Source organism: Ornithodoros turicata, chromosome 6 (assembly GCF_037126465.1).
Source record: "Ornithodoros turicata isolate Travis chromosome 6, ASM3712646v1, whole genome shotgun sequence".
Classification (NCBI taxonomy): Eukaryota; Metazoa; Arthropoda; class Arachnida; order Ixodida; family Argasidae; genus Ornithodoros; species Ornithodoros turicata.
The window spans coordinates 3,667,654-3,693,018 of record NC_088206.1 but is presented as its reverse complement, the minus strand read 5'-3'; the positions used below and the strand labels follow the sequence as shown (position 1 = coordinate 3,693,018).

The 25,365-nt window shown below is 45.0% G+C and overlaps 3 protein-coding genes and 1 non-coding gene across 5 annotated transcripts; 2 read left to right on the top strand and 2 right to left on the bottom strand.

The window, feature by feature from the left end:
* Positions 1-678: 678 nt before the first annotated feature.
* Positions 679-805, bottom strand: LOC135399355 (U11 spliceosomal RNA). The gene has a single exon (XR_010424245.1). It is a non-coding gene; the product is annotated as a U11 spliceosomal RNA (small nuclear RNA).
* Positions 806-1,654: 849 nt separating this feature from the next.
* LOC135397474 (protein DEK-like) lies at positions 1,655-17,607 on the top strand. The gene is made up of 18 exons (XM_064629078.1): positions 1,655-1,763; positions 2,675-2,840; positions 2,957-3,103; positions 3,168-3,244; positions 3,318-3,412; positions 3,500-3,645; positions 6,983-7,056; positions 9,427-9,738; positions 9,798-9,912; positions 9,989-10,212; positions 10,535-10,618; positions 10,695-10,763; positions 11,746-11,762; positions 11,915-11,969; positions 14,330-14,534; positions 15,715-15,891; positions 15,954-16,002; positions 16,447-17,607. Exons 1-18 carry the CDS (start codon positions 1,719-1,721, stop codon positions 16,586-16,588), a joined length of 2,199 nt encoding a protein of 732 aa, XP_064485148.1. The 5' UTR covers positions 1,655-1,718; the 3' UTR covers positions 16,589-17,607.
* A 438-nt stretch (positions 17,608-18,045) lies between these two features.
* LOC135398846 (ribonuclease H1-like) lies at positions 18,046-20,865 on the bottom strand. Its single transcript, XM_064630366.1, has 9 exons — positions 20,667-20,865; positions 20,381-20,502; positions 20,258-20,320; positions 20,075-20,134; positions 19,854-19,956; positions 19,251-19,305; positions 19,106-19,190; positions 18,414-18,538; positions 18,046-18,210 (listed from the first exon to the last, which is right to left on the bottom strand). The coding sequence occupies exons 1-9, from the start codon at positions 20,768-20,770 to the stop codon at positions 18,118-18,120; spliced, it is 810 nt and encodes a 269-aa protein (XP_064486436.1). The 5' UTR covers positions 20,771-20,865; the 3' UTR covers positions 18,046-18,117.
* A 5-nt stretch (positions 20,866-20,870) lies between these two features.
* Positions 20,871-25,233, top strand: LOC135398847 (small ribosomal subunit protein eS7-like). 2 transcript variants are annotated; one of them, XM_064630367.1, is made up of 5 exons: positions 20,871-20,953; positions 21,331-21,402; positions 21,479-21,574; positions 22,035-22,361; positions 25,109-25,233. In XM_064630367.1, the coding sequence occupies exons 2-5, from the start codon at positions 21,331-21,333 to the stop codon at positions 25,184-25,186; spliced, it is 573 nt and encodes a 190-aa protein (XP_064486437.1). In that variant the 5' UTR covers positions 20,871-20,953; the 3' UTR covers positions 25,187-25,233. The 2 variants fall into 2 exon arrangements, with proteins under 2 accessions (XP_064486437.1, XP_064486438.1); XM_064630368.1 differs by lacking the exon at positions 20,871-20,953 and adding an exon at positions 21,010-21,028.
* Positions 25,234-25,365: the final 132 nt, after the last annotated feature.

Here is a 25,365-nt window from a genome sequence, read left to right as displayed (position 1 = left end):
GCATCGGCTGATATACAGACAAAAGGCAATATTGCGCCGGGCATATCGAACAAAGGAATTCCTCGTTATGAGCTGAGTCCATAAGGTTTCTTTTCTACCTCAACTAGTGAAATAACTATAGTGAAACAAGAAAAACGGAAGAAATGACAGTATATTCCTGCCATTGGCGCAGCCAGAAAAGGGGACCCCGAAATCGTAACTTTTATAGTGCATATTTGTCTATGGATATATGCATTAGGAGCCGAGCTGTATTGGGCAATCGCATAAATGTCAAGGGGGAAGGGTAATGAAAATCCTCCTCGCAACGCGCATCAAACGGTTCAGTGTCCAGGGCGCTTGCATGATTTCGGTTATTCTCTGTGTCTTGTGGGTTTTTTTTTTCTTTCTTTTTTTACGACAGGTGGGCAGAGGTTCAGAACAGGTTTCGGTGCTAACGAGCTGTCTTGCATGGTCAGCTTTGTGACAGCGGATGTCATGCAGGTGAAAAGTAGAGCGTGTCACTTCCTGCTTTCTACAAACAGCTGCGTCACGAATGATGATAGGTCAAACACGAAAGTGCTCGTTTGCATACAAACGGAGCAGAAAACGAGACTGTACGTCAAGCACATCATCCCCAGAACAACACACAGTAAGAGGAGGCATCATTGGCATCATCATCTATTTTCTGATTTCGTACGAAGGGGTGCCGGTGTAAACGACAACCAACTACCCCTCTTCTAAAAATTATGCATTCAGAATCTCTTGATGGCGATTCTGTACGCTGCACGTAGTACAACGCACGGCACCAACACCGAATGCCCTTTTTAAACTCCAATTAATTTAGCATGCTGTATTAACGAGACATACGTTGTAGTTATGAGGGTGACCCACGCAACAAATGAAGATTTTTGGACTGTTTTACTAGTGCAATCATTTTGTCTCAAGAAATTTTCAGATTGGGTCAACGCTACAGTCGTGTTTCTTACTCACACATACTTTGTTACTGAAAAGGAAAATAAATGCTTAGAAATATGTCCTTTTCGCCCTGTGCGTATTTTCAATTGCAGTTGAAGCGTTGTGAAGTGTCGACACCTGATGGAAGTTGACGCAACCTTTGGCTCCCGCCGGTTGCGGGCTGGCAGACGCAGACCACGTGGTTGGTATGATGTCGATAAATTATATTATACCCGAATTAAAATAAATTTGTTTTTATGCACATACAACGCAGCTGGGTGACGTCGGACGATCGCATTTTTTACTCCGAGAGAAACAATTGGCATAATCACATAATCTGGCATTCTAGCGCCGGTCTAGCCTCTGCTGAGTCGATACGCTCTACACCTACTCGTGCTTGCTTATCATAATATCATTTGTCCCGAACAACATGGAAATGTTATCACGACCACCTTCAATCTGCCATTTTCGTTGTGCTGCGGGCAGTACAGTGTTTTGAATCTGCTCCGAATTTGTATAATAAAATTTTTGGTCATTTTATGTACAGAGGCATCAGCATGTCTGCTGAGCAGCCTGGGGAACACAAACAACTCTTGCAAGGCCCCAGTTCGGAGATATTTATGCAAGACGGAAAAACGCGAAAAAATAAAACATGAAATATTTAGAGAGCGCTTCATGAAATACTTCGGATTTGTAAGCAGCGATTGGCCAATGGAGCAGACCGCCTATTCGAAATCGTTTGCCCGCCATTTTGAATTGAAGCCGTAAACGGCCGTGCTGTCGAAATGTCTGATTCGGAGGCTCTTCCGCAAGGGAACAGCGTGAAAGACGTGAGTAAAGTGCGCCAAATAACAGTCATACGTCAGGTCTGTTGTCTTGCAATGTTTCACACGACTGCGATAGCTGACAGCGACGAAATAACGTCGTTCCCGGTCTGACGTAGTTCGGTGGCTATTGCTAGGACTAAACCCCGTAGGAAACAATGGAGAAAGGAACGCGCGGTTTGCTGTTTTAGGCTTAACGTTCACATTGCCTCGCGTGAGCCTTTTAACTGTGTCTGCGCGTTTATTTCTGGCACGTTAACACGAGCAGAAATAAAGGTTACACGCCAAAGAAAAGCATGCGTACCATGTTGGTGTTGTTTACAACGTTTACAACCCCGATTACAACCACTTTGGGTAAAATAGCAGGTTCAAATTGTGACCGGCGTATCATCTGTGTTTGATGTTCGGGACAACGCATAGCAAACAACTTAAGCGCGACTTATAGACTCCGCGCCCGCTGCTACTAAACTTGTGAGTCATCGAGAATGGCGCCACACTCTTGCAATTCACTGAAATAGTTATTGATGCACGAGGAACTACTCGTGATACGAAGGGGAATGTGAACATCCGGGACTACTTCACATCAGTGTGAACATGAGACGATGCACGGATTTGCACAGTGAGGTATTCCAACCTGGTACCTTGTTGTGCATGTTCCTGTTGAGTAAGCCCAAGGGTATTGCGACCTGTGTGTGACTCGCGGGCACGGATCATATGCAGGTTACTAACGTGTTTAAACCGGGGCGACGTGAAAGGTCGCACCCAACTGTCAAGCATGTATCTTCGAACTGTCATCGTGACTGAAGCTACACCAACCAAATTACATTCACTGCTGTGTTGTATGTGTGCTTGGATATGCACGAGCGCATAGATCTGTTCGCGTGAATGTGGCGCATAATTTATGCATGGATGCGCAGCATGCTGATGGGGATGTAGAAGAGACAGACAAGAAGTCTGCAGAGAGTCCAAAGAAGTCGTCCGAAGCCGGCACTCCCAAGAAGTCGACCCTGAAAAAGGAGAACTCTAGCAAGCCAAAAGATGAACAAAGCGAAGAGGAGGAAAGTGAGGAAGAGGAACCCAAACGTGAGTGATTTTATAGTTACGTGAGCCCACCACATTTAAAAACAAAGTTACACGATCGAAGCATCGTCTGGAGCGTAAATGCATTTTTTAGTCTTTGAATTTGTTTTAATGCGCAGCTGGGCTCTTGGACCTGCCCCTCGAAGTGTCTGGGTCACGGCAGAGAAAAAAGGTGGAACGGCTCGTCGTGTCCTTCACTCCCTCTGGCAAGGATAAGCCTGAAGTTCCACTGGGCAAGGGAACACCTCTAGGAGAATGTCCACGAAGTAAGTTGCACCTGAAGGACCTCTCAAGGTTTGCAACACCCAATAAGCGTTATTACTGTTTCAGTCGAAAACGAGATATCGAAGCACAAAGCCGAAGACCTCAAGAACCTGCACAAGGTCCTGTTTAACCGACCTGGAACGGTAGGATGTATTTCGAAGTGGAATATTGTCTGTGTTTTTCTTTTTTTTAACACAGTTGTTTTTTTTTTATTAGTCTACAGAAGTAAAGAGGAATCTGAAGAAGTTCTGCGGATTTCCATTTGACGAGAGCTCGGCCGAGTACGACAAGAAGAAGAAAATGTTCCAGAAGTGAGTTTCTTTGACTTCGTTTAATACGTTACGTAGGCAGTTGTTTTTGTGTAGGAAATAATGAGAGGTACTGTCTCTCGAAAATAGGTTTACGGTTGCGGTTCAGAAGCAGATCCTCGCCGTACTCGACCTCGAGAGGTCCGGCACGTCAGAGGACCGCGCAGAACGAGCGTTGAAGTTCCTGCTCTCACCGGCGGATTCCAAAAAGCCACTTGTGGCTCCTAAGAAGAGGAGTAAGTGTCGGCTATCTTTAATCTCAAGCTAATCCAGTATCCGACCGATTTTTCGGACACCTATTATTGGGACTCGTCGGCTACTTCGGACTCCCACACGGGAAACGGTGACCCTAGCCATAGGATTAATACATTTTGCGACTGTTCTTCCGGACAGATCGAAGTCCAGAGGCTCGATTTTCCGGACCAAAATGCTCTCAGAGCAGAACAAACAGGACAATTTTTTTAGCCACTGTTGTAGCAACCTTGAAACCGCAATTTTGGATTGTGCACTCGGATTGGATTGGTAATTGGAATCGTAGGGACTTCCGAGCCGGTCCTATCACCGGTCCAGTGTGGTTCACTATTTTCGTCTCCTCTGATGGCGCACCCCAAACGGAAGAAATACCTGCGTGTGTTCTTCATACATTCCAGGTGCCTTTTTCACAGGTTTTTCGGTTGAGCACAACGAGCCTCGGAGCGTAAGTGACCGTTAATCGGAAAGATGTTCGCAAAATGTGACAAAGCGAAGCGCTACAGGTGTAGATGGACCAACACCACTGGCATCATCGGTGAAATGGCTGAGACTGCGCAAAATGAAATGTTGGAGAGCCTGAGAGTAGTCATCGCAAATGTCATTAACGGAAGTAACGATGATGCATGGCAGCTCCACCCAATAGTGGCTACATAACAGGAAGAGAGAGGAATCGCAATACAGTCAGTACTTCGAGGGTGCAAAATTGATGCTCATTGATGCTCACTGATGCTCATTGATGCTCATTGATGTCCCCAGTCACCGTCAGATCTGGAAAATCGGTCGGCTGCTGTTATGAACCCAGGAAACTTTTGTTTCGTTTCATAGTATTGTATCTACTGTAACTTTCGTGGGTCACAACATAGACTAGTGTATCTTTTATGGTTCCCACTGGTCCTTTGAAAACCTTGAAAAACCGTAATTCGAAAATCTTGCTTTCAAGGCCTGGAAAACCTCACAATTTTCCACAGTCCTCGATTTTGCATCTTTTCCTTATTCCTGTGGCGCTTCTAGTGCAAATTCCACTTTTCCATGGCCCTGGACTGTAGCTTCGAAGCCGCATCAGCTTCTTTAGCTTTTCTCACCAGAAGTGTGAGAAATGAATGACGCCCTCTGTTGTATTCATCAACCTTCCTTTACTGTCCTGTGATCAGGAGTTGTCAGTTATGTCAGTTATGTTTGTGGACGGGTTGCTATTGCTCAGTCCCCATGTATTTTGTTGTGTGATACCTGTAGGTTATCGATATTTATGTGAAATGTTGAAGCTCCGGTGTTTTACGTCCCAGACAAAATGATGTCGGAGCTTTAAAATCGATAAAATCATAGCGACCCCAGTGTTGGGCACATGGAGGGACGAGGGACACACGCAAAAAACACGGCTTAAAAGTCCTTGAAATACCCCCAATTTTTTGTTGAAAAATTCAGGGAGAACCGTGATCTTTTTGTGTGTGTCTTCATCAATTTTTCAGAAGATGGCACCTGAAATTATGAAGACATACGGAATTGTCAATACACGAAACTCGTTTTTTTCTGCAGCTTTCACGTGCTGCTGGTCAGAGGGAGTCTCAACTGCAAAAGTTTCGCTTTCCAGAATGTAAGGTGCCATAACCTTAACAGCCACTCAAAAGGAACGTGGTTCATCCGTAATGTCTGTCATGATTGAGGCGCAAACGAAAGCACAATTAATGCCTCGTTCTTTCGTTCTGTGACCAGGAAGTTTTGCACTTTGGTGCCCCTTTTGAACTCGCTGCTGTAGCGAGTCTCGGAGCCCTGCAAGGACCCGCGCCTCAACCCGTGGTCGGAGCCGCAAAACACATTTCCGAGCTTGGCCGGGTCACGCATGTAATTCCACCCAATAGAGGACTATTATAGTTGAAATCACGTGCTTACGTAATTCCTGTGCACATGTTTGAGAAAACAAGCAAAGAACACTGCATTATATGTATGATTCACTCTCCCCGCGACCTTCTCAAAGCCACTTCACATTGCTCCGGACTCCTCACACATTTCGCAGTCAGGTTCGCAATCGGGTTCCAATCAGGTTCAGGTTCACCAAGCTTGATGAGAGGGGTAGGGATTGGGGGCCGGAGCTTGTCGACAACATCCTCTACCTCCACAAAAACTTGTGGTTGCACATGCCCGCGTACATTCTGGATTTAATTTGGTCTCGTGCTGTTGCGGTGTTAAGCCGACAGTCCTTGTATGTTTGTGGCCCGTGTCTTTTCTCCTCATAAATTTACTTAGAAATTTGTTCGATAAGCGCTAGAAACATGTAAGTCACATCTGGAAATGCTAGTCTGGACTCTATTCGCCGAGTCACCGGGCCAGGCCAAAAAAAAAAAAAGACTGGAAGGCGCGGGCCCGGTTCGGGCCCGGAGAAGTCTGCCTGTGCAGAGCTCTAGCCAGTCTAACTGGCTGCCGTTTAAAAGCCAACAAGGCGAGACGTCCAAGCAGCAGGTTCTTTAATCCCTTCAACTCCCGTGTCAGCTGCGGGGTCAGACTGTGGTAGCCCATGTACAGCAACCCATGTTTGTTAAACAAGTGGTCACCATCTTCTGATTCTTGTGTCCCGCAGCAGTCGCTTTCAAGTTAGGGCCCGACGAGAAAAGGGCAATGCACGACCAAGGCACGGAGACGTGCTCTCCTAGCAGTTCACGGTTGAGCCCAAGCGGTGAAGACGTCTCCCTCCTGACACCGAAGGTAGAGGACACTTACATCGTTTCTACGACTCCCGATGCCACGTGCGTGTCTACGTCTGACGGCGGAATGCTCGCCAGTCCGTCGAGCGACAGTGCCACGAGCGGTCCCACGCAGAGTTTTCGAGGCGATGCCCCGGGTGAAGGAAGGTACGGCGACGAGTGCCACGGCTTCGGCGTCATGATGGAGAGCGCGATCCGGAACATTCCTTCGGGCCTCCACCGTCACGTGGCAATGCGTCTCGCGCACGAAGCGGTCATCAACTACCTCGTGTCGATCAACGGGGGCTCTACGGACGGTTGATGATGACGGCAGAAAAGTTCGTGGCTGTGAAAACCGTGTAAATAGTGTACATGTTGCTTGTCGCGTAAATAAATCGTACATTTTACTCATTACGCTCTGGGTCTCGGCGTGGATTTATTTACACGGTGCCGTCTAAAGGCTTTCCCGGCGATTTTAATCCGAGTGCCAGCTAAATTAATCCGTGTCCCATAAAGTTTGCATGGCACGTGGGTTAGTTTCGATGTCACTCGGATTAAAATCACAGGGAAAACCTGTAGATTAGAGGGATTCTGGGATAAAATGTGGAGGGTCTAAAGGTAGCGTGTGGTCTTCTTGTCGTTTCAGAGAGGGGGAGCGAGAAGTCTGAGAAGGGTGCGGCGAAGGGCAGGAAAAGTGCAGGTGGTAAATCTTCCAAGAAGGTAGGCCTTCCTTTCTTTTTTTTTTTTCTTTTTTCTGGTAAAACTTCGTGTGCTTTGTGTTGTGGTAGACTAGCCGCATTAGAGATCGACCATTTGCATCACCCACGTAAAATGAGAGTAGTACATATACCGCAAAAGTTGTCGATTTCGTGTAGGACATGTTTTGGCGGAGGCCAGACGGCGGAACTTAAACTTACGGAAAATGCCGGCTCGTGTTTCTTGGTGGGCGTCAGTGTATGCACTTTGTGGTTACTCGCAAAAAGCGTGAAAAATTGTTCTGCGTGCAAAAAAAAAAAACGCTATTACGGTATATATTGGAGTATTTATTTATGTAGCATTTGATGCAATAGAAGCTAAAGTCCATTTGAAGACAAATTACGTTGCATCTGCCCTGATCATATGTTTTCTCTTTGGCTGGTTATCGAAACTACCCGTTCTCAATTCTCCCTTCTCAGTTTATCCCTCTCGAAATGACGTACTCAAAGAGACTTTCTCTTTCTAACCCGTATGGGGACTACCTCCATCAAAGTGCCCATCTTGGATGACCCAGGTGCATTGACCCATTGGACTGTTCCAGGAGAACCATCCAGCTCGAACATTTGAATAGAAACCTGACCCACGTGTAACGCATATCACGTACATGACTAGGGGTTAGACAGTGTTTGTTAAAGTTTATCTCTAGAAAGTAGAGCTCGTTTGAACCTGATTCGTGGACCAAAAAATAATGGGTGCGTTAAGTGGCTGCTCCGGAGCGCGAGTGTTTGGCACTGCCACCGTCAAGTGGTGACCCTCGTACTCGCAGCTCTCTTCACGCCCCGGCTTTTTGGAGGGTGTACGAAGAAGTGGCTTCATTTTATGCAAACCAGCGCGTGAAATCGTCTTTTTTTATTCACTTCTTCGTAAAACGTCCTGTTAGTGAGCGTTCATGTTGTATCACCCTCCTCACCCTTGAAAGCCAAGCGCCCTAACGTAGGGTGAAGATGATCATGGCAGATGCGCGAATACAAATGCGAATGGGCAGTCACAACGGTACAGCCTTCTCTTCATTACCGAGCTTTGTGCTAAATTCCTACTTTTAACCTGCTTCTTTCATCGCGGATTCAAATTCTTTTTAAGATTTTCATGCCCCTTACTTAAAAGGGTTGGGAGACTTTCATAGATGTGATTCATTACAATATTGGGTGCCTTGTGCTGCACGCCAGAATACTGACGAAAAAAGAATTATTCTTCTACATGTCTTACTTATAGCGACAGAGCTCAGAGTTGCATCCATTCCCAGTGGTAGCTGTAAGCACGCGATTTCTCGTGCGCTCCCTCGCTGGCGGCGCGAGGGCCGTGATGTCGGAGCCTCGTGAGTTTCGGCATTCGCGGTGCCCATTTTCTCCGCTACTATTACCCTCTTCTGTCTACCCTCCGCTCGATCCAGCGGTAGCGGGCTCGTTCCCAGTAATGTCGTCCGTATAGCGAGTCTTGCAGATATCTGAGCTCCGGATGAGCGAGACATGTCTGTACGTTGAGAATAGATATATGACAAAGGCCCCTGCAGATAGCCGTGCCTTCAAGTAGTACTGCGACATTCTCGCGAACCTTTGTAGACAAGTAGAAGAGCAACATTTTCTGGTATACGTGTAGGGTTGCCACCTTTCGGAGTGCAAAATACCGGCTGAGGGAGAGGAGGTGGAATAGAGGGAGACGAGGAAATGCTCGCAGGAAAGGAAAAGTGGGTGAGGGGTGGAGAGTATACAGAGAGAGAGAAAGAAAGAACGAGCGTACTCGCTCGAGACAACAATGATGATAATAATGAATAACTAAGAAAACGACTGGTGACTACGTAGTTGGATCTGTGCTCCAGATTTATTCAAGCTTGTAGTGGAATGTTGAAAGGAAAGCCCGGTAAAAACCCCTATGAAAGGTGTTGAGCCACAAATACCGGCAAATTGAGCCACAAATTGCCGGTAGGAAGGTGATACCGGCAAAAGGATGCCAATATCACCTTCCTACCGGCAAAAGGATGCCGGTATCACCTTCCTACCGGCAGAGTGAGCAAATAACCGGCCCTGTCGGTATAATACCGGCCTGGTGGCAACCTTATATACGTGCCAAAGTAATCAAGTAATATAACTGAATGGCTTACGGACTATCCATAGGAATATAATAGAGGTACCGTATAAATAACTTTACGCGAGTCATCAGGGGTGTACGTCGCTTATGAAAGCCTTACCCATTTTGGCACGCAGTTGTAATTTTCGCCCAGGTTTCAAAGGGCTAAAGAACCTCACCCACGAGACTTTGATTTACGTGCTGCAGTCACTATCGGTATTTCTAGTTGCGTCAAGCACTCAAAAGCTCGTCCAAATACTTTTGTTGAAGGTGAAGGGAGCAGGAAGTGAGAGTGACGAAGGAGAGCAGGATGAGGAAGAAGAAGAAGAAGAGGAGGAGGAGGAGGAAGAAGAAGAAAAGAAGGAAGAGTCTGAGGAAGAGGAGGAGGAAGTAGAAGAAGAAGCAAAAGAAGAACCAGAGAAAAAGAAAGCCAAGAAGGAAGCTACTCCACGGAAACGAGCAGCAGCGAAAAAGGTAGTAGAGGAGAAGGTTGAAGAAGATGACGATGAAGAGGAGAAGGAAGAGAGTGAGGAAGAAATGGAGGTTCAAGAAGAGAGTGACGCTGACAGTGACTATGAGGAGGTGAGTGGAAATGCATATAGTTGAGTGTGGAGCTTGACTCTGGATGCTTTTTTGCATAGAGTTCCAAGAAAAAGAAGAAAGCCGCGCCGAAGAAGAAGGGAGGAGCGGCTAGGAGTAAAAAGGCGACCCCGAAGAAGCCGGCTCGGAAGGCGGCTTCCAAGAAGTCCAAAGCAGGTAACGTGGCACTGCGGGACCCACTGTGGACTTTGTGCGCTATTTCTTTTTTTTTAAGTTGGCAAACATCATGCAGATGTGAAGGATTCCGAGGAAGACGAAGAAGACGAGGAGGAAAAGGTGGAGGAGAACAACAATTTGGGTGAGGATGGGGAAGGAGATGACGAGGAGGAAGCAGAGAAGGGAGAGGTGAAGAAGAAGGGAGGAGAAGCGAAAAATGCCAAGAAGGGAGCAGAAAAGGACGAAGGTTCCAAAGGGAAAGCAAAGGAAGCAAAGGGATCCTCCAAGGCTGCACCCACGGTAAGCTGTGCAGTAAAATACGCGGGGCTTTCGTTAATTAGACTTCGGTTAATTTGATCTTTCGCCCCCACTCGACTACGTCTGCTAATCTCGGTGAGCACCCGTGTATGTTGTACGCAAAAAAACATGGCTGTTGACTTGAACGCGGAAGCAGTCCACATCGGACACACGTAATGTTCCCTGCCATTTGCTTAAGTCAGTCTCGTTCCGAGGTACCACGTGGTTCAAACTAACCAATGTCTACCGCGCCGAGAGCAGCGACACTAACTATCCCACACAGGATAATATCCTCCGTGTCTTACCATGAAATTGGCTCAATCAGGAAGAAGACATTAAGGACCTAATAAAGAAAATCTTAGACGGGGCTGACCTAGAAGAGATCACAATGAAGAAAGTTATAAAGGCCGTGAGTACCCAGCTTTTCTTCTGTCGAGGGGGTACCTTTGTCGGGAGATCATGAGCCCCCCCATTTGTCTTTATAGGTGTTCGATGAGTACCCAGGTCACGACCTCTCGGAGAAGAAGGAATACATCAAAACCACTGTCAGATCGGTGTGTAATTATACATGTAGTGAAAAGGGGCTATGAACATGTCTGAACAAGCGTTACAACTGAGAGCAACGTTTATTTACACTCGAAACACAAGGAATACACAATAGTACATTCGCGAGTGCTTGTCCTTAGAGCCTCAAGATTTCGGGAAATATTTTTTTTCTTCTAAATTCGGGGGGGGGGGGGGGTAAAAATCAGGTAAATAAACATGTGCTCTAAATTCATGCAAATTGGGGTGGAAAAATTTCCAGCATGCTAAATTGAGGGAGAAATGGGGCTCAGTTACTCAAACTAACTGTACTGGATGTGTGCAAACGGTGATGTAGCTCCATTTGTTGCCGAACAAGTTAGTGTGCATTCCTACAGACGTCTCACAGAGGAGAATTTGCTGGGTAAAAATCGGGGTTTCACCCAAAAGAGACCTTCAATTCGGGGACGAATCGGGTTTAAACCTGAAAACTTCAGGCTCTACTTATTCTGCAGCTGGATTGGCTGCCCCCCATTTCTGCTGCCTCAGGATCCTATTGGCTACCACCAATCCTGGGCGGTTTTTCGTGGATGTTTCAATAACATTTGTGTGGCAGTAACAGCCGTGCTTCGTAAAATAATTTTGGTTGCATAGTGCTTATTCAAACTCCAATTCTGATCTGAGAACAAGTTTTTTTGCACTTCAGTGCTCCTTTAACAGTCAGCTTTTCAGTTTGTTTCAAGGCGAAGTCTATAGGCTGTGTACACTGGATTACATGTAATTCTAGGACCTTGTCCCCCTCACGGGTGTTTGACAGTAAATTGTGCGCAATGAATGCACTGTGGTAACATTGCTAAACGATGTGGACAAAGTTACATTACAAAGACCGACAGCAAAAAAAATGTGAACATTTTGGATTATCGCTTCATGGTCCCTTTAATGCGCTTTGGCATATTTTGTTCGAGAATGCAAGGCGAAAGGTGTTAAGTTTTTCAATAACACGCTCATTTCCAGATAGGTGTCGTCGTGAGGTAAGTATTTACGCATCAAGGGTGCAAACCATACCGTTACCCTTAACCCTTTCTTATTGGGGTGATGCGCACTTTCCCTTTTCTGAGTATGCAGCAGTGATGATCTCGAGCAACACTGTCTCATGCTTCCTCACACTGTTCTGTTTTGTTAGGTGCGTAGGTCTTCACCAAGACTGTACCGTAGTAGCAGCTGCCATGCACTCGGGAGTTGGCACTCTACATTTTTCCTTTTTCCGCAACCTGAAAGGCCATATCTGAAAGCTTTGAATTTGGACCCGCCCTTGAAAACCCTTCAATTTTGGCGTATTTCTTCACACTGTCATTAACGAATGACACCATGGCTTGAACTGTCCGCTCCGTCTGCTTCCTAAACCAGGCATTCCGTCTAAATGTGTCCACCTACCGATGTTACTGCTCTGTCGAGTCGCACTGGGACCTCCGAGCGCGTCACACTGATGGCATTTCTTGACAACAAATGTTTCAAGGGTGCTCTGGCAACCCTTCGTACAAACGTCGTCTGCATGTATGCCCACCATCATCTGCGTGTTCACGCGCTTTTTCAAGGTGTCTACGAACTTGGAAAACTGGGAATTTTTAGGGAATTTGGCCAAAAAGTAGCTGAAGTCGGGGAAAATCGTTGAGAAGTGCTGTGACCATGTGCAGCGAATCGCGAGTGTCGACCAATGATTGAGCGAATGAATTGTTGAAATTGAAGATTGTTGAAATCATTGAAATGAATTGTTTTATGAAGGATCTGTATGAAAACGTAGCAGCGGGCACCAAGTTCCCTTTTGGGAAGGTCAAGGAATTCACTTGAAATAGTCAGTGAACGCCTGAAAATGTCTGGGAATTTGAAGGCACCCTGTTTTTGTTTAGTGCCACCTGATCTTATTGGGAGCTGTGACTTTATTGTAAAGTGTTATTTATGTTATAGTAAGTTAAAAAGAACAGCCTTCGAAAAACTGCGAAGACGAATATAAAGAGTGGTAACAGTTATTTCGCTTCAATATTTTGCGCTAATTATTTCTAGAATAATGTCTGCGTAGCTGCAGCTGCGGAGTCACAGTTATGACCGCAGAGATATTTATAAGACTGCAGAGGTCTTTATATCGAACAAGCTTTCTTTTTGTTCCGCAGCTTTCATGTGTTGCTGTGGTCAAAGGGTTAAGGCTTAGAAATTAGGGATAGGAACCCTGTCCACTCTCAGAGGTTGAGTCTTGTGGTTTCTTTCTCTCTATCAAACCTAATGTGTTCCTGCCCGATGGCCCTTTCTCCATCATTCGCCCTGTGATCACATAAAGCCTCAGTGTCGTCTGCTTCGGCCAACCGACGGAGGCAGTTTTAAACACAGAAATCCCGCTGACTAAAAGTGGCTTCCCGCATGGCTGAACTTAGCCCGTTTTCATGGCTACGGTCGTTAAGCGGGCGGTTCTGGTTGGCACATCAGGTCAGGTAACGAACAGGCCTTCAGTCGACACAAAGAAGCATGCCGTCTGCAAAGTTTCACTTCAGCGGATAGTGGTCACGTTTAATGTGAGAGCTCCTGTCCGCAATTTGAGATTAGAAGTTGCGAAAGAACTCTTTCAAACCCGTCTAGTTTAGACGATTTTGTGCATAGCATGTATTACATTGATGCTTTGTTTTGCCGACGTTCTGAGTAACTTACAATATTTTTTTTTTCTCCCTTGCAGCTGATTTCGTGATCAATGTCAGTGCAGTGCCACTACATCAGCCATCACTCTGTATTTCACGTTCGCCTTTGGTTTCTGCATGGACGACTGCATTTGGTGGGCGGGAGGAATTAATGTCGCCCGGTACTTATTCCCGGGACTGAACACCTACTACAGTAGTACACATTGCTTAGGAACATTCGGGGAAGCGCTGTTCTATTGTTTTTTTTTTCTTTTACGTATGTATGTATATTTCCACAGTGAAAAGGGTTGAAGGTGTTCTCAGATTCAGCTGCTGGGCTGTGTAGAGAAAAATGTTACCTGCGCTTTTGTTAATATCTTATCTCTGCTGCAAATTTCTGAAAATGTTGTTTGTAGTAATGCACACTTTATATAGAGTTTAATGAAGACAACTTTTACGCTTTTCTTGATCCCAGAACATCGGTTTTCTTTCCCCCCTCGTCTGTTGTAGTCAAAATTTTCATTCCGTTTATTTTGAGGTCTGTCTTGGAGCATCCTTACAAATGGAACTTTGACAAAAAGTTTTTTTGCGTTTAATGCATTGTACATAAACCATTTTTTCATTGCCTTCAGTTGGAAAAGAGAATGGCAATTTTTTTTAGATGGGTTCTGTTTTTCATTCGTGTTTTCGTTCTTTTTTTTCATGACTGCGTTCAACCCTGCATGATTTGCGATGCTGACTTTATTGTGTAGGTTGTGGAATGAACATCTCCCTTTATCTCACAGAAATAAAAGCAATGTCCGTTTTTAAAGTGTGGTCTGGCTTGTCTGGCTAGCTTGTGGCGGTTTTGATAGCATATTATAAATAGCAGACGTTTTGCGCGCCGTGTAAAAAAAAAATTAAGAACACAATTTTTGCTACGAATCTTTCTAAAGTCTGCAGCAGCAGAACTCACGCTTGCAAGTTTTAAAGTGCGACCTATGCAAGCAAGCAAGCAAGCTAAAAATACAAATTCCCCTACACCTAAAGTTAGGTTTAGGTTTAGGGTTGCCTATTCCCTTAAAGTCTGGATTCGGCCGCCAGGAGGACAAAAACGGAGAAAACCCGCAAGTTACAATTTGGAGAGCGCTCCGAGCGTCTGTAAGTACTTAACACGTTTGTACACCCTAAAAGTAGAAATACTCTGCTTCATTATCACTGCATAACAGCTTGCAAATGGCATTATCGTTTACCTTGCGAAGTATCTCTGCTGACCATCGTGCGAGGCATTCACACAGGTGCATTAGGCCTAGAACTCCGCTGTGTTACTGGGATGACTAACAAGGTTTTTTTCTTTGCAAACTCACGCGGTGGTGACAATGAGAGCACATTGTAAACAGTGTAACGTCTTTGACCCGCACGAAAACTTCTTTTCACTCGAAATGTGTGAAAGCAAAAGTAACAACCGTTTTGGAAATCGTCACCTGACCTCTTTGCTGTTGTATGTATGTTCGGGCCGATACTAGACGCCTGCTCTGCCGGCATTTGATACATTTTCCAAGTGTAAGACGCATTTCCCCATATATCATGCACTATACCAGCAGCTGTACAAACAAAGGTGTTGATAAGCTCGCGCCGGCGGTCCCGCGTGGGATGTGTAAGCAGCACCGAGCGCTTTCGTTCGAAACAGTTTTATCAGCGGTCTCGGATGAAAGACCATATTTTATGTAGACGCGCACACAAGTCCAAAGCTTAGACTTTAAACTTGTTCAAATTAGGAGAATCGCGCTGCAAGCGCGCCGTGCCGCGCCGTGCCTCCGCTTCAAATTCTTAACAGATTTGCTGTAGTGATTGGCAAAGCTGCTTTGGGGTAAGTGTTTGCTCCTCTTACTGCACTATTTTTGTGAATAGTAGCCAACGCAGTGGTATGAAAGGATGTAATTGCCTTAGAATGTCACTTACGACATATAAATGCGGCGGTGTAGTTGATGTGTGACGAGGTGCACCTGAACGTGATTTCAGCGTCTAAATCGTGTCATTTCGCGTTACTTCATGTTATTTCGTGCGAGTTCATGTTATTTCATTTCTAAATTATAAAAACGGGCATGTTTTGTAAGGAAACGCGTAACGCTCGCAATACTTTTTTTTGCGCAGAAGTGGCCCTTTAAGAACGAAAATTGCTCCGGTATTTACGAAGCAATGCTTTTTTATCAGGTTATTTGTGGTGTTAGGAAGTCGAAATTTCATCTTGGGAGTCTTGGCTGTATTCCAGAGATTTGTTGCGATCAGAGGGTGTAAACTGTTTCTTTCCCGGTTTATGCTCGAAAGTGTTCTGTTTAAGTTCCAGGGTGCAAGATGACAGAGGAAAAACAGTTGGAAGATGAGGTCGTGTACGGGGGCTGTGAGGGCCCCGAGGCCATGTACGTCAAACTGATCTCCTCTGACGGGCACGAGTTTATCATCAAGCGAATGCATGCCCTCACATCTGGGACTATCAAGGCTATGCTTTCTGGGCCAGGTACAAACCCCTTCCGCTGAAACTGATCTCGTACATGGGACTAACCGGGACAACTCTTACAGGACAGTTTGCCGAAAATGAAACAAACGAAGTGAACTTCAGAGAGATTCCGTAAGTTACATATATACATACATATTCGGATGTAGTTCCGTATTGGGAGCACTGGCTTTTTTTTAAAGGAAAAAGAATGAAAACAAAAATCGGACTCCTTTACGTGAAAGAGGAGCTAATTAGTAATGAAATAAAACGGGAATGACCCTCGTATATTGCACGAAACGTATAAAAACTAAATTTTCACCGCCTAGACTAACCTCACTAAAGTGAGGTGATTTAGTCCAATCCAACGACCCTACCTCTTGCAAGACGGCAAGTTTCGAGTCCGTTAGGCTTAGCATTCCCATGTTTCTCCTGCGCTAAAAGTCAATCAGAAATATGGGGGTTGTTGCGTATAAAAAGGGTTCTAGTCCACCCCCACCCCCTTACGCTGCGCCACAGATCACAGTGGTGGATTTTGCTGCAGTGGACGATACAATCTTTCTTCCTCACCCTGCGCAGGTCGCACGTGCTACAGAAAGTGTGCCAGTACTTCACCTACAAGGTGCGCTACACCAACAGCTCCACCGAGATTCCAGAGTTCCCCATCGCACCCGAGATTGCCCTCGAGCTTCTCATGGCCGCAAACTTCCTCGACTGTTGATGGCTGGCCCCCTCCTCCTCCTCCTCTTACACCCCCTTCCTCCCACATTTCTTCCCCTCTCTTTTCTCCCCTTCACCCCATTTTCCATATTGCTAACTTGAACGCTCTTGGCAACTTTATTATTGGCCGTTTTTGATTATGGAGGGAGCATATTTTTAAGCCAACGAGTTAACTGCAGCTTCTTTTTTTTTGTGTGTGTGTGTCATTTGTTTCGCGGGTGCGAACAACAAATTTTAGTCACTGCTGCGAAAGAATAAACAAAACTTGCCCTCAAAAAGAAAACAAAAAGAACGGATGTCTTGCGGGTTTCTCAAATTTCTTCCCTCCCTGTCGAGTTTGATGTCTGTTCCTTAACGTACTTTTATTTCTCTCCTCCCCAAACAGTTACCTCGTACTTAGATGAAAGCAATCAGTTTAACTAATTCCCGAGAGAGCTTCGTTGTGTATAGTGTATCTGTAAATAGTTTGTATTTAACTTTAAAAAAAAAAAACACACACACGGAAGGGAGACTAGCAAGGGGTCGGAATCTGTGAGGTGGGGGAGGGCGAGGATCGGAAAAGGGAAAATCGTAAATAGCGAGGCAGCTGCGTTTCAAATTTTTTGAAGCAGACGACGGCGACCAGATTGCTTTTTCTCTCGAGCACCTTAAAAAAAAAAAAAAATGAGAGAGGTGTTTGACTTGCACTGCGTGTATTTATTAGGCACACCCACTGTTGCCCGCTTGACCCCCCCTCTCTCCACTGGTTTGAAGAAAGCGATTGCATCTTGTAAATATTCCGCACCTTGTTCCTCGACGGAAAGCCCCGCCTGCCCTCCTCTTCCGCGAGAGGATGCGTCAACAATGCTTGCGTGGACTGTGGAAAAACAAAACACTTCCTCTTCTTTTTTTTTCCACTTGCAAGACAAAGAAAAAAAAGAAAACACTGGCTTTGTTCTTGTGTCTCGAACAAGGAAAAAGTAGACATCATTTGTCACAAAAAAGTAATAAAAAATAAAAAAATTGTTTCAACATAATGTGCATGGTTGTCTGTCCAAATTTGAACCTCCTAGATTCCTGATGATTGCCCAACAAGTCTGAACTTTTTCAGTTTTGCAGTGTGCAATGTTCCTGGTGTAGGAAGAGTTGCGTTTTTCAACCTGCATTCTCCCTTGCCGGATGATATCAGTTCCCTCTCGCTCTGTAATAAATTCGTTTTAATGAAATCTGCACAGTTTTAGAATGAGATATTTCGTACACGTGTTCCTGACGTCCTAAACGTTACGGATATACCACAACCTTTGCGGTGATTTTGTTCCCGAGTCCCACTTTAAGAGCCTGGTACATTGCTAACGAAATCATTTAGAAGAATAATTACTTTGTAGTTTGGGAAATTGAAATACTTTGAACCTGCCTGAACACCAAGAGAGGAATGCCTTCGTGCGAGGCGATCCATGCATTTGTTTCAATACGTACACATTTGGGATTTGTGATAATTTATTGTTTAGTAGGAAAAATATGTGGCTCAGTTTTGGATGTCGGGTGGAAAAGTCATCCGGGTGGTAACGGCTGGTTCAAGGCCGCCACAGCGAGTCTGTCTGCTTCCACGTTTCCGTCGATGCCGCAGTGGCCTCGAACGTGTACCTGCGGAACGTTTCGGAAAGTTTACTTCTTGATGGGGGAGGGAATTACTACAGGTTTTCCCGCCGATTTTTATCCAAGCGCCATCGAAATTAATCCATGTGCCATGCAAACTTTATGGGGCACGGATTAATTTAGCTGGCACTTGGATTAAAATCTCCGGGAAAACCTGTAGTGTAGTTTGCAAAGGAAAGAACGTAACGCACCCATTTAATCCGTAGACCCTCTGCAGCCTTTAGAAGGTCTTGGAAATCTTCCTTGTTCTTGACGGCTTGTCCATCCGATAGTCTCCAGTTTCGTTTAATCCATCCGTCCATCCACTTGGTCATGCCTAGATGGATGATGACAGTTGCAAAAGCGCAAGGACAAATAATGAGCAAATCGGGCGCTGAGGTTTTTGGGCTTCACTCTACGTTTGCACAATTTCCGTGGCTCTCGGATTAACACGTAACAATTATTGTCATAGTTGGCACATGTATGTGTACAGTACAACCTATGTGCTTGTATATCACATAGAGGATTGCAGCAAAAATGACGGCAGGGTTCAACCAAACACACACGTGCATCATATCTGTCCAGCATGTTGGCCAATGGGCAATTTGTAATTTATTTTGTGCTATGTTTCATCATGTTTTGTGATTGCAATATTTCATTTTTGTTGTTACTACAATTTATTCTACGTTATGATAAGCGTTGTTTCATGACCGATCAATGCATTAGGAAAGTATGGCACTAAATACTTTTAGCGGATTTAAGTAAATAGAGGTAACGATTTAATGTAAAAACATGGGTAATTTTTCAAGCATGCAATATATTAGTCTTGTAGTAGACAGTTAATAATGGTTTACTGAGTTTGCTGCAGGCGTGTCTGTTACCTCTCTTACTGTAACATACTTACTATTAATGAGGAATGCGCTGTCCGTATAGATTGTGACGTTCTTGCAACCGAGACTGTGTACCTGTTCACAAGCCCTCACCGCTGCCTAAAAGGTGATAGCAAGATTAGCGTTTTGAAGGTCTTAAAACGTGGTGGGAACACGTACGTGAATTTCTGCTCTGTTGTTTGTCTGACGTCCGGGCAACCGCTCGCTGACGTTCCTGAAGTGGAGATTTTTGTTCATACGTGAGGTGTCCAGAGCGGTTCTTTCTACAGTCCTCATGCACATTGGTGCAGTCAAATAATGGTAACAAATTTTGAAATTAAATTTAGCTTAATTTGTTTCCTAATATATTTTCAGTGGTCAATCTCCATTATAACATTACTAGGAAGAGACGCTGTACCTGTGGGCAAAGCACAACCATTATCTGATTGTCTCTGTTGTAGTTCTCAGGTTGTGAAGATTAGGATCTCCAGGAAATGTGCGTATACAACACAGGTTACATTTGACCAGGTACAGTTTTCCAGCTGTTTCTGAACAGCAGTACTGCCCACCAGAAATAGCTGTAATTCACAACTCAGTTTCGTCCTAGTTGCTTGGTAAGACAACAAAGCCCAAAGTGGTTTTCGTGACTCGATTGAAGTACGAAATGAGACTTTGTGTCAAATTTGATTGTTGAAAAGGAATGTATCCGAGTGGGTGCAGAAACACCCGTAATGTTAGCCTCTGGAGAGGTTGGATCCACGAAAGTGTTTTTTAAACATTTACATTGGATTGTTGGGTCCCCAATAGACGCCGATGCCGGCTCTGGCTATGCCAGAGGTGCCGTTGTTGGAGCAGGCTCCGTCGGTGTAAACATGAAGCATGTCTTCTGAAGAAAATGATACAAAAGTGATGTCAGTGTGCAATATTTTTTTGTCTGTAGACCTATTGCTAATAGAGTATGCATGCATGCACGATTGATTAGAAATGAGAAGCATAGTATTTACCATCATCGTCTGTTCGGAAAGCCTTTGCTGAACTTTCTGGAGTGTTGTCCACTTCAAGATCTGTAGTGTGAAAATATATGGTGATTAAAATTATTAAAACACAGAAGATGGAGCGCCATCTGGTGCGTGTACTGCGAGTAGCGACCAATTTTTTTAAGGCAGTTCTGGAGGGTACCTACGTACCCAGCTTCCGTTTCCGAGACACGTCGAGTGTACCCACCGAATGACAGCTGGTGCCACTGGTACCTTGAAAGAGAAGGTTATCTGGTTCATGTTTGCGTTGCGCGAAAGAGTACCCAGCTTTACCGTTGGAGAGTCTCACTTCACTATTGGCGTCTCTATGTACAAAAGACCAGGCTTCTTGCTCTGTGCTGAACTTTTTAAAAATCGGACGAGGATATCCCTTCACTTGGGCTTCACATTCAGGCCTTTTGATGAGAATGCAACATCCAGAATGTAAAAATGCAATTTTAGACGTGCTTTCACCTGCTCTAGCTTTTTATTCGAGCTGTATATTATGGGTCTGTACACGACTACACAGGTACTGAAGCATATAGCTAATAAACACAGACTTTGTTGAACGAGTACGAACCAAGTTCCAAAAACTCCAATCGTCCGGCCGTTCCTTACGGCATAATAAAACTGTCCCTTCTTCGGCATTTGCCTCAGGAGAGTAACTAATCTACTAAGTATCATTAAATAAAACCAGTGACTCCCATGTAAACAAGGCAGCACCAGCACCAAGGTAAAACCAAAACAAAAAACCACGCGCCTCGCAGCAGCCGTCTGGTGAGAGAATGGCGAAACTGGCTTTGATGTCGAGAGTAAGAAGTGTGCAACTTCCTTTTCCGGCTGGAGTGCCCAGGGTGATCCCTGAAAGTGAGTATCCGTGACGTTGACAGTAAAAATAAGGTAATAATAAGGGGCTGCACTTAAGAAATGCTTGCTTAGAAGGTTAGTACAATTAATACGGAATAAGTATCAATCGTGTTTATCGATAAAGTATTCACATGTTTACGGATGAAGGGTGATCTCTGTCAGTATGCGTGCGCCAGCGGCATCTTGGTGTGTTGCCCCATGTTGGAAAGATTGAACATACTCTTTCTATTTAATGCCCTCGAAGTATAGCATGATTTGATCAGAGAGGCAAAGCACCAGGATGACCGTACAACTATATGCTACGTGTTTACACAGATATTGAAAGTAACGACATGTTGTGACACCTTGTCTTCATCCGTTTTTTGTTCTTTGATCAGATGTCCACAAACGCAAAAATAATAAAGCCCCTAGGGGAGAAGCCAGACGCCTTCGAAGAGTCGGTGTCTCAGGTAAGAAACACATTTTTTTTTTTTTTTAAATTACAGCACCGTAGCATTACAGTAATCACGTTTTGTGTGTTGGCAGACACTTTTCGAATTGGAGGCGAACAGCGACTTGAAAGCACATCTTAGGGAACTGCATTTTGTTGAAGCGAAGGAGGTAGAAGTCAATAGCAGGAAGGCAAGTTCGATTTTTATACTCTGAGTTCGCGATACATACACACACACACACACACACATTGCCCCATGACGAAGACGTCTTTGTGCAGGATTGACAGTGACTGCAAAATACTCCAATTTTTTTCCGAGGGCTGCTTTGTGGACACAACGCTACTCTTCTGAGCTTCAACTCTCCCTATTAAATTTGGAGTAGAGCTAGTAGTAAGAACGCTTTTGCGTGGTTTGAGGACAAAACGATGATCTGTGGCTTCGTGCCCTGGACAAGAACAGTACATTTTGAACACGCGATTCGTTACAGGGGGAAGTGCCTATAAGATTTGCTGCAGGCTTTATTTTTAACTAGGCCTTGTTTCTACGTGGTGTAAAGTATATGGCTACATGTGAACCTGCTTTGCTGTTGTTGCACTAGAAAACATCAAATAAATCAATCAATCACCACGTGAACCTGTACATTCCCCCAGGCCATCCTGATCTACGTGCCGGTGCCTCAGCTGAAGCAGTACCAGCGCATCCAAGCACGCTTGGTGCGGGAACTGGAGAAGAAGTTCAGTGGTGTGCACGTGGTGTTCCTGGCTAAGCGGCACATCCTGCCCAAGCCCACCCGTAAGACCCGGCAGAAGCAGAAGAGGCCCAGGTCACGCACCTTGACCGCCGTGCACGATGCCCTGCTCGAGGACCTTGTTTTTCCCGCGGAGATCGTGGGCAAGCGAACCCGGGTACGCCTGGACGGCTCTCGCCTGATCAAGGTGCACCTGGAGCGGTCGCAGCAGACCAACATTGAGCATAAGGTGGGCATCCTTTCGTCTGCTGCATGGGACGTTTTTGGGATTTTGGGTAGGCAGGGTTGCCAGTACTTCAAGTATGCAGGGTGTTTTTCCTTTACAGATTTTATCCTTTACTGATGTTGTTTTTGCTGGCGGGTTATCAGGCCAGACGGGCATCATGTAAAGAAAGTGCATGTAACTACTACTGATTACGAATTACCTAAAATTCGTAAATTAACTTACCAATTAGATGTTTTCAGGGAAATGCGAGCTAGCAGAGTTGGAGCTAGTCATTATTTTAAACCCATTCTCGTTTTTAAATGCCCTGAAATGAGCACGTACTTTCAGATATAAATTGGTGAATATTGATATGCAAACGAGCTGAAAACCTGAACTATGCTCTTCTCGAGCGCAGGAATGACATGACTTCCGGCTTATCTAGGCCAGAAAGTTGTCTAACAGGTCAACAGATTAGCATTTATTCTAATCTGCTCGATCGCTAGAAAACACGTGGCCCTCTGATATGAACACGTGCTGAACATAACTACCATTGTACTGTTCCATGTGCGTATGTGCCTCTCCTACTTGGACCTCAAAGTGGCAGTCTGTAGTACATTGAAATAAAAAGTAAATTAATAAACACTTCCCTGCTTTTTGTGCTCGAGAAGTGTGTGTGGTTTCAGTGCCGGTTCATTTGCGTAACAAAATGTAGCGATTAATGTATATCTCAAAGCATGTGTATGTCGGGGCATATAGAAACGAGAGTGGACTTAAATAATGGCTGGCTCCAAGTCTGCTATCTTGGATTACCCAAAAGACATCTAATTAACGAGCGAATAAATTTTAGGTAACTGGTTGCGAAGTGGTTAGGCAGCTTTCGGTTTGATTGTAAAAATTCTGTAAAGGATAAAAAGAAAAGCCCCGTATATCGAATTTGAACGCGCAATTATTGTCGCGTTCAACTTGAGAAAGAAAAGAAATCTAGCCCAGCAACAACATACGCCGTTGGAGATAAGTAGACGCATTAGCGTGCTAGGAGATATACTGCAGCGCCACCATGCGCACTATCAATAAGGGAGTGGCAGGGAGGGCTCATGTAGTGTCATGTGGCCAGTCTTAACAGCCAATATGGAAGCGGAGTATGATGGATTACATTATCTGGCGCAGGAGTGAACATGACCTCTCTGTGTCTAGCCGTCCTTATCTGTGGTGCAGTACTGACAGACTAGATTTCTTTTCCTTATCACATCCGTAGTGTAGCTTTTGTTGCGCACCAACCAGAGTGCTTCCATCGGAGGCGGTTCATGACTTCGTGTGGTACTTCTTAATCATCTTGTGGCGAGACATAAAAATGTGCGCAGCGAGGTTTTACTGCGCATTGTTAGGCCTGGTGGAATAGTGCATAGTAACAAACGTTCGTTGAATTCTTAAAAATTGCGAGGAGAGAGGGTAGAAGAAAACTGGAGAGAAAAAAAATGGGGAATGTGAAAGATATAAGGCAGGGTTGCCATCTCCCATCGTCAGTGGCTGCTGCAGAACATGTGACCACTGGTGCTGTGTCGCCAGGTCTGAGTTCAGTTGGTCCTGTGTTTGGCATTCCTGGGATGTAATCTGAACAGAGTTTCTCTTGCTGTACAATCCACATCTGCTATAAGTTGGAGAGGGGGGTGTAGGTTTACTATAAAGGAACAAGGGAAAAGTTAGCCATACAACACAAGTCAGCTTGCTATTCCCTTGGAGTAAATTGCCTTTTACTGTCACGGGGTTTACAATCATGATTCCCTTTGCTTCAAGGATGGTATTCTGCACTCTGTAAGCCTTCTTCCATGAAAAGTGAGGGTGAGGAAAAAAAAATACTTCTCTTAAAGGGGCAATAAACAGGTATGCAAGGTGCACTTTTTTGTAATGCAGTGTGATTCGTTTCCTACAGTGACGTTTAGCAAAAATTTTTGTCGCAAAAAAGTAAATAATTGCTCCAAACCAACCGAATATTCACTGCACTCTTTCGCGCTCATGCCCTGCCCTGCGATGCCCTGGCGACAATAGCCACACGTCATTTTGACGTCGCGCACCAACAACCATTCAAAATGCGGGGCGCCTATACACTGATTTTGTTTTAATATCGGGTAGTGAGGTCGATTCTAAACATATTTACACTTGTCAAACCCAAGGTAGCCAGATCAAAAGGTACCAAAAGCCCACAATATTCCATTTCATGTGCGTACTATGTTTTCAGCGCTGTATTGCTCCGCGAGGTCACAGCGGTGTTCTCACAACCGGTTCTCCCCGCACGCTGCTGTTTGTGTCAACGAGGCCCGTCATTGGCTAGGAGTTCGAAATCTCCCCCATCTCCAGTGACTGGAATGCAGCTTTGCTACACGTGCGAGACGTGTGACGTAGGTGCTCTCCTAGTAGGAAGGAGAGACCCACGCGGATTATGCTTCTTGAATGGCATTGTTTCGTGGTAAAGGCGCTGGCTAGAAGTAAATGAATTTCATAATTGGATATCGTGAGCCACGTTCTTTCATAGAGCATAATAACTGGAGAATATTCCTGGAGCTGTTTAGTGCCCCTTTAACAGTGTTTTAATATCGTGAGAGATATATGGTGTAGCCCGATGATGAGTAAACATCACTGTGATTGTTAAGTGATCGTAGAAAATGATTACTCCAATTTTTTTCTGAGGGCTGCATCACCTTTGTACGGCTCAGACGTTGTAACCTGCTTATGGGTGATAGTGTGTGTGACTAACAGACGTTTTCTCTTTGAAGACTGAAACATTCTCTGCCGTCTACAAGAAGCTGACAGGGAAGGAGGTGAACTTCGAATTCCGTGATCCCCCGTGCTAACCGAAGTCTTCTATCTGGGCCATGTAATAAAGGGCAGTGCTGTTCAATCTATGATTGCCGAGTGCTTACTTTCACGTTATTGTTTGATCAGTTCATAACCCTTTATACAGTATTGTCTACAGGAGACAGCACATTCCACTGCGTGAAAAGGCGATGCAAACTCACCTTTTCTCAGGGTG